Source organism: Stenella coeruleoalba, assembly GCF_951394435.1.
Source record: "Stenella coeruleoalba genome assembly, chromosome: 13".
NCBI classification, from domain to species: Eukaryota; Metazoa; Chordata; class Mammalia; order Artiodactyla; family Delphinidae; genus Stenella; species Stenella coeruleoalba.
The window spans coordinates 51482606-51496809 of NC_137159.1; the positions used below are offsets into that span (position 1 = coordinate 51482606).

The following is a 14204-nucleotide window of genomic DNA, read 5'->3' on the forward strand; positions in this document are numbered from 1 at the left end:
AATACATATAAGCAGCTGTAAGAATAAATTCAACCCTCCTCCATTTGGGAATTCAAAAACCATTTCCTAATTTATATCATTTTTAAAAACTAACCGAGGTTTGCCATAACTAAACATGAAAGGAACACCTAAAACTTAACGTGAGGTTAAAATGTGTTGTCACATTTTCCCTTCCTATGAACAGATTTCAAAAATAGAGTATGATGCCCTCCCTTACCAAGATCCATTAAAATATAAAAGTGCATAAATGCTTGGACTTCCCTGGTGGTGCAGTGGTTAAGAAACGGCCTGCCAATGCCGGGACACCGTTCAATCCCTGGTCCAGGAAGATCCCACATGCCGCAGAGCAACTAAGCCCATGTTCCACAACTACCAAAGGCGGCGTGCCTAGAGCCCGTGCTCCGCAACAAGAGAAGCCACCACAACGAGAAGGCTGCACACTGCAATGAAGAGTAGCCCCCAGCTCACAGCAAATAGAGAAACCCACACGCAGCAAAAGTTAACATCACCAATGATACGGCAAAAGACATCATATGCCCCTTAATATGAATCCACAGACAACAGTAACGTCTGCGTATTCCAGACAAAACTGTATCACCTGAAAACAATCATGAGGAAACATCAGACAAACTCAAACTGAGAAATGTTCTACAAAATAAATGGCCTGTTCTCAAAAAAAAAAAAAAAAAAAAAATGTGCATAGCTGCTTATATAAGGAAATGAGATAGAGGTTAAAAAACAAAACTAACAAGAAAAAGCTTCTATGGAAAAGCTTTCATGATATATTGATAAGGTAAGAAAAGCAGGGTGCAGTGATATGTGAGGCACAATTCTAAATTTTAACAGTCTGAAACCAGGATGGCATTTCACAATTATCCTAAGAAACGTGCAAACACTAGGTAATAAGATATAATGTGACTGTCAAGATTGTTACTTGAGGTTTTTCTCCCATGCAGTTAAATTTTAGCATAAATTTAGTTCCATAACTGTTTCTTAAAACACTTTCAACAAGATTCCACTCTGCTAGAGCAGTAAAACTAAAAGCTATTAAATAGTCCCTGACAAAAAAAAAAAAAAAAAAAAAAAAAAACAGTCCCTGACACATGCTAGGCAAAGCATGATTAGGCAATAAATATGGTCAAAATTTTCAGAATAGATTCTAAAATTTTAATAGGTCGGAGGGGCTGGTATAACAGACACATGGCTCACACAGAACTATCACATGGACATCAATGTGTCAAAAGCTTCAAAAGACAATCAAGAGAACACTGTTTAGTTTTAGAAAAATACAACATTATGAGTTTAATCAAATGGCAGAAAATCTGACTAATCTCTGATTCCCTTGTTCCCCATAAAAGTGATAAAATATTTTTTGAAAATAAAAATTAACTTATGAATTTAAACCACTTTTAAATTTATTCCTGTTTTACCTAACATATTAAAAAGGGGGAGGAGGGGGAGAGTTTATCATACTACCCTACCATATAGCAATAGGAACCTGTGAGAATTACTTAAATATTAGTGGAGTACTTACATAATTACTTTAACTCATAAAATTTCTAACATACCAACAAGAATAGGTTTACAATAAAAGAAAACCAAAAGCCTCTTAATCAAGAGTCTATATTTGGTATCTCACAACACCTGGCTCTTCACAGCATCACCTTTTCTGGTTTAAGAGCAAGATAAATTACAAAAATGATCTATTACATTTTTAATAAAGATAGTTTATAATGTGTATATTAGACCAAGAAGAGGTTTCATTTAAATTCAAGGTGAATCCAAATACAAAACCTTCAATTTAAATGTTAAAATCTAGCAGCTTTAACCTACTAGGTATTTAATGAATATTAGTTAATATTATTTTGGGTTTGAATATATGTAGTGTTTTTTAGGGTCCTTACAAATGCAATCTAGGCTAGGAACATAATTCAACTAGAAGATTACCATGCTACAGCAATCTGATACCACCAAGCAAAAATGTAATCTTTACAAATCTCATTCATCTCAACACAAATATATAAAGTATACTAAAACCCTTTAAAAGTTTTATGTTTCTTTCTGATTTACTATAAAAATTCATAATAGTAAAACAATTTACAGAATTATACATGCTTATACTTTTTAAATGACTTGCTACCCCTAAATAATCCAGCACACATAACCTGAGAACAAGGACATCTTCCTACTTAATCACTATGCACACCCAAGAAATGTGACACCAATATCATATTATCTCATATTAAACTTTGCCAATTTGTCCCAATACTGTCCTTTATAGCTAGTCCCCAATTCCAACCCCTAGTACTAGATCCAATCAAGGATCATCCTCTGCCTTTGACTGTTCTGTCACTTTAAGTATCCTTTAATCTGGAACAGAACCTGCCCATTCCTTCTTTGCTTCCATGACACTGACATTTTTAAAGAGTGCAGGCCTTAAAAAGTATGTGCCACAATCTAAATTTATCCAATTTTTTTTCTTCTTGTTACTATTCAGGTTAAACATTTTCTTTTTCTTTTTTCTGCGGTACGCGGGCCTCTCACTGTTGTGGCCTCTCCCTGTTGTGGCCTCTCCCGTTGCGGAGCACAGGCTCCAGACGCGCAGGCTCAGCGGCCATGGCTCACGGGCCCAGCCGCTCCGCGGCATGTGGGATCTTCCCGGACCGGGCACGAACCCATGTCCCCTGCATCGGCAGGCGGACTCTCAACCACTGCACCACCGGGGAAGCCCCAGATTAAACATTTTTTTTCAAGACTACTACAGGTATACCTTGGAGATATTGCAGGTTCAGTTCCAGACCACCGCAATAAAGGGAATATCACAATAAAGCAACACACAAATGTTCTGGTTTCACAGTGCACATAAAAGTTACATTTACACTATACTGTAGTCTATAAGCAATAACAAAAAAAGTATATACCTTAAATTAAAAAATACTTTATTGCTAAAAAATGCTAACCATCATTTGACAAGGTAGCGTTGCCACAAACCTTCAACATTTAATGTATTGGTTCTATTAAATTTACCTGAAGAAATATTGACAATTTCTTTAACAATGGCATCCTGGGCTTCCTCATATTCGGTTTTATTTTTGGTATACTCTTCATTGAGAGAAGTCAATTTACTGCAAATCAAGATAATGGTATTATTAAAAATATTAAAACATCTACTGGAGATAATGTGCACTATATAAAATATATCCAGAGTATTATCCTATAAAGCATCAAAACAATTAAAATCGAAATATCAGTAGAAGATGGGCAACTCATTAGGGGTGGATGTGGCTAGAATTCAGTGTATTAATATTTATGCTGTTTGGAATGGCCCAATGGCACCAATAGTATTCTTGCTATAACAATTATTCCCTTGAGTAAAATTCTGGTCTGTGACCTTTTCTAAAATATTTAAATGGAACCTAAAAAATAAAACAAATGAATGTATACAGCAAAACAGACACAGATATAGAAAACAAACTAGTGGTTACCAGTGGGGAGAGGGGGAAATTAGGGATATAGGATTAAGAGATAGAAACTACTATGTATAAAATAGATAAGGCAACAAGGATATATTGTACAGCACAGGGAATTATAGCCATTATCTCATAATAACTTTTAATGGAGTATAAACTATAAAAATACTGAATCACTATGCTGTATTCCTGAAACTAATATAATATTGTAAATCAGCTATACTTCGATTAAAAAATAAATAACACACACCTCCACACACAGTTTCTCTCATTACTGTAGGAAACGGTCTTTGATACTGAAAGTTGTCGAAGTAAGGTAAATGTTTTGAAAACAATCTTACTGAGCAATTTGAAGAGTAAATGAAAATTAAAGGTTGAAATAAAAATTGCTGAAGATGAGAATAGAGAAAAAATATTCACTGGTATCAAAGGAAGGAAATGAAATTAAAAACAAAAAGACAAGATGAGGGGGTCACAGAGGATACAAGAAAGAGGGGGAAGTACTTATCAGAAGGAGGGCAGTATTAGTCAATCAAGGCAATAACTGTGAACATGATGGAACCAGCGAATGCCATAACATGCATATACAGCTTGAGAACAGTACATTGGCACAAAAAGACTATGAAACAGGCAACTGGAAAGAATTAAAGGAAGAAAAGAAAGAAGCAAAGACATTATAAAAGTGAGACTGCTGTGTGACGGGGAGAGCTGACAGAGAGAAAAGAAGAGGTGGGCAGGAATCAGATTGTACGGGTTATAGTAAAGATTTAAAATTTTTCTGGATGACAGACACTGGAGGTTTTTAAGAAGGACAATTATATGATCTCAGAGTCAGATCCACAGCAAGCAATCTGTTGACAACAAGCAATGAATGAATGAACGAATGAATTTTTCACAACTTTTGGAACCACTGTGGTCAGTTCAACCTCTATATATATTTTGGCTTAGGTAAGACTGAACTTTTGAGGTGTTATAATCATCTTCCAGTCACCCATTGGTTAATTATAACATATATAAATTTCTTGAATCAGGGATATAGTGTGATTGAGAAAAGCAACTAATAAATTTGGCAACAGAAGATCCAGGTTAGAGTATCTATTGTTACTAGCTGTCCAATCCTGGGGAAGTGGAGTTTCAGTTTCTCCATCTAAAAAGTGAGAGAACTTTAACGTGTCCTGTTTATCTCAGAGAGCTGTTATGAGAAACAAACTAAACAGACCGACTGTTTTCATTACTAGGTTGTCTGAACACCTAGAATAATGTCTACATGTAACAGACACTCAAAACACTTACTAAATAAATGGAAAGAGGATCATATATACAAAAGTTAGCTGTAAATACTAAGAATATTCAGGAGGGTGGCAGTAAGGCTGGCCATAAGTTCTAGAACATTACAGAAGAGAAAGGATAAATGCCCTCACTCTACCAGTCACAGAAGATTTATTTTTAAATAATTCTTTTTTCACCCATGAATAATCTGCCTCAGGAACTTCCTAACATCAGCAAGAGAAAACGCAGAAAAAAACTGGTAAGATTTTTTACAACATGGAACACATTTTTTTTTTTAAAAAAAAGCTGTAGTCTAATGAATGGCCTTATTAAGGCTGGTAGACATCTCCCTAAACTAAATGATACAACCAACTGATATACCAGAAGAATTTAATGATCAAGGATAACAAAGTTTTCTTAGAAAAAATAAATGTGAAAATAACTAACAGAGATATGAAGGGGAACTAACTGTAATAGATATGGAAACATAAAATAAATGTAATACAATGTATTTCATACTGATAAAAGGATGGTAAGAGACATACATGAAAGAATAATCTTAAAAATAGACCCAAAGTGCCATTTCAGTCAATGAGGAAAAAATGAATTACTTAACAAGTGGTGTTGGGATATCTGACCAACCTCTTGTAAGGGAAAAAAAGCTTCAATCTTATCTTATGCCTTATATTAACAATAAATACGGTAAAACTTCCTTACCATAGAACATTCACATTTCATCAGAGAATAGTTTCATGGGGCTAGTAAAGACTTAATTTAACATAGGCTTACAAACCTGTTCGTAAATTTAACACCATTCTTCTGGATATCTACTGTACTGAAATTTTTATTATTACGAAGGACTTTTTCTTCCTTGCATGTTACACGAAAATAATATCCAAATTGTGTGTTGGAATCCAGTTTAATCTGTTTGCCAGGATCCAAGCCTTCATGATCAGGAAAAAAAAGAAAAAGTATGTCATAGATATCTACAGCCATTTTCAATGTAAGTGTTTAAAACACTTAAATCTAAATAGTGAAAAATACCCTTTTATTACATGACAGCATACTGGAAATTATTAATATTATCCAACTGGGAAAGATGCACATCCTACTTCACTTACTTCACTCAAAAAACTACATGAAAATACTTAAACCCCCTTATTAATGTTAGCTTCTGATGCGGAGGCCTTTCTAGGTAAACCCAACCAAGGCTGCAGAGCACCAGCAGTGGGTGGCACACACTGTTCTAAGATGCTGTGGGCATGAGGGTAGATAAGAAATGGTCACTGTCCTTGAGGAGTTCTGCTGAGGGTTCTTTAGTTAACCAAAGCATTTCTCTGGAACTAATATAGAGTATAATTAAAGAAAACAAATATACTTTCCAAACAAAAACTTGAGACTCTGACAATGAAGCCCTAGAAAAACTAGGACATATACTTCATGTTAAGTGTAGGAAGCTTCACAAAACAAGCAATGACCAATCAGCTAGACTTCATGCACCTAAGATTTTTGAGTTTTTATGTTTGTCCTGTCCTCATAATCTCATTCATCATTGTGATCTTTAGACCCCAAACCAGAAGAGAGAGATACTGTCTACAAATTTATTTGCTAAAGCATGACTATGGAATGTTAGAAGCAGCAAACAACTAAAGACAGACCTCACTTGACCAGAGAGGAAAGAGACATAGAGAGAACATGGAGAGAGCTATGAAATGAGGAGGGTAAATTTCAATATCCTTCAAGGCAAAGATTCTTAAATCTAGGATCTAGTTCATATAAGGACTCTCCAAGGAAACTATTTGTAAAAATTTTTATATATATTGGTATGGGCATATACAAGAGTACTGCTGCTCTGAGGGGTCTTCTACTATGCTAAGATTTATCTGTTCAACATACATGTGAGAGAGGCTCAGAACAAAGAGGTTTATAAATTCAGAGCAAAAGAGGACAAAACAGTGTGAGACTAATTAGGGAACCGATAATCCAGGGAATTTAAATCTAATAATTTTTTTTAAGTTGATATTAATGAAGTGCTTGGGAACCCCAAAGCCAAATCAATGAACTATTCCTAGTAGAATTAGGCTTACAGAGGAGGTAACATTTAAAACAGGTCTTATTTAAAAGACACGATGCAAGGGCATGTAGGGTGATTTGTCTGGCAGGAAGGTGGGATTAGGGAAATTAGTAAGAGAAGAATCTGAAGGGGAGGCCAGGCTCCAGATGTAAAGAACCCTGTATGTAGACTTTATGGGACTGTAATTTTATTCAGTAGAAACAAAGAAGTGGCATGATCAATTGTGTCTTCTAGGAAAGCAATTCCGGCTCCAGTATGGATACTGTGTAGACAAAAGAATTATTCAAACTTCCAAGAACCCATTCTTACCTAGTTCTCTAGCTGCACTTATTAATGTTGACTGCATCTTCTTTTCTAAGTCATCCATTATTTCTCTTAATTCACTCAAGTTAGGATCAAATGAAGGTTTTACAAGGAATTCATGGTTTTCCACCTAGAGACAGAACGAAGAGTAGCTAAATTTTATCAATGATGGGTAAAGATGGAAGTCATGAAAGTATTTTGCTTAATTTAAAATTCACTAATGTTTTGAGTTAAATGATTCACTATCCATAAGTTACTCAGTCACACTATAAGGAGTTTCTATATATTAACAGATATAAAGAGTTCTGTTTATTAGGAGCTTAGGTCTCTGGATATAGAAAAATTATTCATATGAAACATAGTGCTGATGATAATTTTGTCCCTAACAGTATTCTTTATTTTTATTTATATTTTTCCCTAAGCAATATTTAAAGACTGTAACAGAATGTGTAGTTTTTGCCCAAATCAAGGATCCATCTTAGGAATCTCGAAAAGTTAGCTCTTGAAATCCCTTTTTGAAACAAAATGACTAAAACTTGAACAGACAAATTATGAAAGAATATTTTTTAAAAAGAATGAATCCTATCCTTATAGACATTAAGAACTATTGAAAAGACCTAATTTTATGTAAAAATATGAGTCAGTTTTCTAAAACAAGATTTTTAAAACTTCAGTAAGTGAGATTGATATAAATTCCTCCCAATCACTATTCACTTAATCGGAGCACACCTTCTTCACATACCAAAATTGAACACAACACCACAATAGGGAAATAAAATCACAATACAGAAAGCTAGCAAAAAAAAGAGAATAAAACGTTAATTAAATAACTTTCTCAATTTAAACCAACAAAAGATTTAATTATATAATACACTAAAATTTAAAATTTCAAATAAACCTAATTTTTTAAAAGGCAAAAGATTTGTAAAAATAGCTTTGCAAAATATAAAAATGTAAAGGTTGACATTTTCTTTTATAAAACGGCACTTGTTTGCATGTATGAGAAAAACATCAAGTCATTAAATGGGCAGGCATAAAAACACACAACTCACAGATGAGAAAATAAGTAGTAAACTAAAGCCACAGAAAACTGCTAAAGCTCCATAATAATAAAACACATGAATATTTAAGCAGCCTTAAGATATTATTCTATAGCTTTTTTTTTTTTTTGCGGTACGCGGGCCTCTCACTGTTGTGGCCTCTCCCGCTGCAGAGCACAGGCTCCGGACGCGCAGGCTCAGAGGCCACGGCTCATGGGCCCAGCCGCTCCGTGGCATGTGGGATCTTCCCAGACCGGGGCACGAACCCGTGTCCCCAGCATCGGCAGGCGGACTCTCAACCACTGTGCCACCAGGGAAGCCTATAGCTATTTTTTTTAAGGAAAAAGAAAAACCCTATCACCAAATACTAATGAGGCTATAGTGAAATTAGTATACTCATTCATTTCTGGTGAGAATCTAAGTTGTTATAACCTTTAAAAAAGAAAAAGCAATATGAGACAAGACTCAGAGATATTTGTTATACTCTGACATAGCAATTCTACTCCTGGGAATTCAATCTAAGGAAATAATGCAACAGAAGCAAACAACACAGGGATGAATAAAATCTCTACAGATTTATCTGTTACAACAAGACCTGGAAATAACAGAACATCACAATATTTGCACAATCATACATCACTAGAATATTATACAGTTATTTAAACAAACAATGAAGATGATCTAGAAACAAGGACCAAGACTTATGATAATCCAAGGAAAAAAATAATGCTACAATGGTGGATTGACAGTGTTACAGAACTGCCTTCTTCCAATGAAACTTAAAGAGAAGTGAGGCTGAGCCAGGCTTAGTTCCCATCCTCACTCCCACCTTCCAGAAATCCTCTGGTGAGTCAACAAAACCCTGAGAAATCTCACTTAGAATCCCAACCTGGAGAGTAGAAAGTTGAGGGGTGCCCTTACAGTTTCCTTCCGCAGATGGGGGAATACTATTCTGAAAATGCTGCTGGGAGACCCTAGTGAAGCAAGGGAAAGTGATGACTGAGCTCTAACTTAGTAAACACTCTTAGGTCACACACCAAATGGAGTAGCCTTACTCCTCCCAAACAATGGATAAGAAAATATACCACCCAACTGAGTGTTCTAACCTAGAACTGAGATATTCTAACAAACACAACATAATGACCTCTACGAGTTGTCTTTCAGATTATCACCCACCTAGCTCCAGAAACACACACACCCATTACACCAGACTACACAAAGGAAATGGAACAAAATAAACCCAGGCTTAGAACTCCAAAACGGGATAATGAAATCAAGAAGCAAGATAAAAAGAATAAGGAAGGGAAGTTAGATCCTAGCAATATCATTAAAATACAAATAAATACAACATAACAAAGAAGAGGAGAGATACTGTTGAATCAAATTACCTGTACTGCCATAGTAGAAAAGACTTGATATAATCAGAGAGAATTCACATGAAAGAGATTAAAGTAATTAGAGAGGAGAAAGTAAGTATGGAAGATACTAGAAATCTTCAAAAACTCCACTATCCTAGAAATACTAGATAAAATATTATAAGCACTTTTTCAAATAAGTGTATAGTTGAGTTAGGGAAAACTATGTCTGAGCTCCTGCAAAGTGGAGAGTCCCCAGCATAGAGCAAGGCTGGGGGACCATGTTAAAAACCTACCTCATGAGATATGGTAACAATTAGGGAAACGTGCCTCTATCAGCCTGGGTCCCTGGAAAAAGGAAGGCAGGGGCAGAATCTCCTCTCTGACAATGTGTGACTAAAAGCCAGCCTTTACTATATATAAAATAGATAACTAATAAGAACCTACTGTCTAGCACAGGAAACTCTACTCAGTACTCTGTAATGACCCATATGGGAAAAGAATCTAACAAAGAGTGGATATATGTATATGTATAACTGATTCACTTTGCTGTACAGCAGAAACTAACACAACACTGGATATCAACTATACTCCAATAAAAATTAATTTTAAATAAATAAATAAAAGCCTGCCTTCACTGGAGTTGGGATTTCAAATGTCTGCTGTATGTCTCAGCAGTGAAAAAGGCTGCTGGGTATGGCCATTTCTATTATCCCCTCCTTCTACAGTGACAGAACTGACAATTTTTCATGAGACACGTAGCTACTAAGAACAAAGACTACATTTTCCAGCTTTGCTTGCAGCTGGTGTGGGCATGTAACTAAATTCTGACCAACAGAATGTGAGCAGGAATGATGTGTACCATTTCCAGAATGTGTCCTCATCTTCCCCTTTAGTCCTCTCCCATTGGCTGGAATAAAGATAAGGTAGTAAGCCATCCTGGACCTTGAAGATGAAGGCAACACCCTACGGATGCTAGAGAAGTAAAGGGGAGACAGGGTGCAGAGACAGTGGGGCTGCCCTGCCAGCCCTGTGCTGCTATGCCTACACTGTCATGATAGAAAATGAAACCCCTATTCCTGTTTAAGCCCCTGTTATCGATTTATTTGAGGTTTCTTTTTCAACAGCTAAATCTTTGCCCTAACAAATGTAGAAAGCTACAGGCTGAGAAATAAATGTGTTATTGGGTTAATTACATTTGTAGGGTATAAGGCAAAAGCAAATTTTATCTGAGAGGATATATGATTTGCACAGAAGGAACCCAGATAAATGAGAATTCATAATCTAAACATACATAACAGACAAGGAAACAAGCCACCACGAGTAAGAGAGTCAAAAAAAAAAAAAAAAACGGTAAGACTCAGCAGAAAGAAGGAACAGATTTAAATGCAAGAAATTTTCGAGATGGAATATTAAGAATGGGAATGGAACACCTGAGCAAAGAACAAGCTACTACTTAAAAAAAAAAAAAGACTAGGCAGACTTAGAAATGAACCAAACAACCTCTATAAATGAAAAATATAATCATTAAAAAAAAACAAAACCCGGGCTTCTCTGGTGGGGCAGTGGTTAAGAATCCGCCTGCCAATGTAGGGGATATGGGTTCGAGCCCTGGCCCAGGAACATGCCACGGAGCAACTAAGCCCATGGGCCACAACTACTGAGCCTGTGCTCTAGAGCCTGCACCACAACTACTGAGCCCATGTGCTGCAACTACTGAAGCCCACCCGCCTAGAGCCTGTGCTCTGCAACAAGAGAAGCCACCACAATGAGAAGCCTGTGCACCGCAACGAAGAGTAGCCCCTGCTCGCCACAACTAGAGAAAGTCCACGCGCAGCAACGAAGACCCGACATAGCCAAAAATAAATATAAATAAAATAAATTTATTTTAAAAAACCCAATGGGATTGTTAAACAACATATTAGAGCTGAAGAATGAGACCATCTGAAATAATCACAAAGAGAGCAGCACAGACACGTGGCAGAAAAAGAATGCAAAAGTCTGACACATGTCTAATCATAGCTTTAGAAAAAAAGAGTAAACACAATAGTCAAAGAGATAATGACTAATAATTTTCCAGAACTAATAAAAGACATGAATTCTCTGATTAAGAAAACACAGCAAATCCAAATAAGAAAAATAAAAAAGAAATCCACTTTTGGGCCCAGTGTAGTAAAAGGAACCAATATCTGGGATCAAAACTTGTCAACAATAATAGTGCAAGCCAGCAGACAATGCAACACAATCTTACAGGTACTAAGGAAAAGTAGCTGTCAATGTGGAATTGTACACTCAGATAAAATATCCTTCAAGAACAAGGGTGACACCAAGCAGGGGTTCGGGGGTGGGATGAATTGGGAGATTGGGATTGACATATATACACTAATATGTATAAAATAGATAGCTAATAAGAACCTGCTATATAGCACAGGGAATTCTACTTCACTCCACTGTACAGTAGAAACTAACACAACATTGTAAAAACAACTATACCCCAATAAAAAAAAGAACAAGGGTGAAATACAGACATTTTCCAACAAACAAAATCTGACTAACAGACTCCCCCCCACCAATAAAGGAACTCCTAAAGAATATCCAGGAAGAAGAAATGAACAGCAAAGAAAATGGTAAGCAGATGGGCAAATCTTAACACTGACTATAGAGAAATCTAAGGGGTAAAAAAGATAGAACTAAAATATCAACCAGTAATGAAGAAATATAATCTGATCTAAGGTATTCTAAGGTCCTAGTATTCTGGGGGAGAAGTAAGAAGATGCTGATAACGTTTTTGACTTTGATGAGTTATGTATACACATTTTTAAAAAAAATTTGTGAAGAACTTCAAACCAGTGCATGTGTGATAGGATAGAGGAGGAGCATAAGAGGGAAAATGGGAATTTTTAAAACCCAATCAACATAAAATTAAGAAAGAACAGGTAAGGGGAACCAGGAACAATAAGAATCACAAAATAATTCGGTAGAAATAAATCCAAATTGCCACTTTAAAAAAAGAGATTATCAAATTAAACTTTCTTTTTTTTTTTGGCTGCTATGGGTCTTCGTTGCTGCGTGCAGGCTTTCTCTAGTTGCGGCGAGCTGAGCCACTCTTCGATGCAGTGCACAGGCTTCTCACTGCGCTGGCTTCTCTTGTTGCAGAGCACAGGATCCAGGCACGCGGGCTTCAGCAGTTGTAGCTCATGGGCCTAGTTGCTCCACGGCATGTGGGATCTTCCCACACCAGGGATTAAACCCACCGCCAGGCAGATTCTTAACCAATGCACCACCAGAGAAGTCCCTATCAAATTAAATTTTTTTAAATTTTTTAAAAATTTATTTATTTTATTTATTTATTTTTGGCTGTGTTGGGTCTTTGTTGCTGCCACGGGCCCCCTCCAGTTGCAGCGAGCGGGGGCTACTCCTTGCTGAGGTGCACAGGCATCTCACCACGGTGGCCCCTCTTGTTGCGGCATGCGGGCTTCAGTAGTTGTGGCACACGGGCTCAGTAGTTGTGGCTCGTGGGCTCTAGAGTGCAGGCTCAGCAGTCATGGCACACGGGCTTAGTTGCTCCACGGCACGTGGGATCCTCCCAGACCAGGGCTCGAACCCATGTCCCCCGCACTGGCAGGCAGATTCTCAACCACTGTGCCACCAGGGAAGCCCTCAAATAAAATTTTAAAATAAATAAAATCCAGCTATAAGTTTTTACCTAAACCAAAAAAACTCACGAAGGATGGGAAAAGATATACCATGTAAAAAACAAAAAAGAAGGACTCTGGCACTGCTTTCTTATGATCAGACAAAATAAATCTGAGGCAAAAAGCATTACATAATAATAGCATTACTATTATTTAAATATCCCTAAGAATGATAAAGGTTCAATTGCCCCCACACACACACACAAAATGACAGCTCTGTGCCTTGAAAACATATGAAGCAAAAATGTACTGAATTTATGAAGACATCCACATTTCTCTCAGTAACTCAGCAGATTAAAATTAGCAAGTATCCAGACAATGTGAACAAAACAACTAAAGCTTTATCTAATGGACATATAGAGAACTCTGCAACCAAAATTAGGGAGCACTCATAATCCACACACACATGGAGAAGTTTTATGAAACTGACACACACCAAGCTTGGAAATTTAAAAACTTACTTCTAAACAAAAACTTACTTCTAAACAAATGACAAACCAAAGAACAAATAAATGATAATGGAATAAAGGACTTAAAACTAAGTAAGAAATTGTAGCTCTCAAAACGTATAGGATTCAGTCAGCTAAAACAACACAATGAAAGGAAAGTATAATCTTAAGTGCTTACTAAAAAAGAAAAGGCTGGAAAAGTAGTGAACGCTCAACTAAAGAGGCTGAAAAGAGACCAAATTTAGATGAAATATATATGTAAGAATGGAAATTAATGGGAAAAAAAAAAAACCAAAGATACAAAAAAGGATTTTAAAGGTCGATTTAGACAAGTTGATTCTCTAAAAAACAGACAAACTATGGAAAGGAAGAAGTGTCAAGGAAGGCACAAACAAATTATATTAAAAATAAACAGGAAATCTATCTGCAAATACAGCAGTCCTTTTAAAAATAATAAGCAATCACTATGAACAACTTTTAGCAATTGGAAAACTCAGAAATATATATCTACTAGAAATATATTCAGAATATAAATAGAACACTTACAAC

The 14204-nt window shown here is 36.2% G+C and overlaps 1 protein-coding gene across 1 annotated transcript in view; it reads right to left on the minus strand.

Moving 5' to 3' along the window:
• MSH2 (mutS homolog 2) overlaps positions 1-14204 on the minus strand; it is a 73205-nt gene that overhangs the window by 7543 nt on the left and 51458 nt on the right. The window contains exons 9-11 of the mRNA XM_079940640.1: positions 7123-7246; positions 5533-5683; positions 3028-3125 (exon numbers count right to left, since the gene is read on the minus strand). Coding sequence (XP_079796766.1) covers positions 3028-3125; positions 5533-5683; positions 7123-7246 — 373 coding nt within the window. The remainder of the gene's footprint in view (positions 1-3027; positions 3126-5532; positions 5684-7122; positions 7247-14204) is intronic.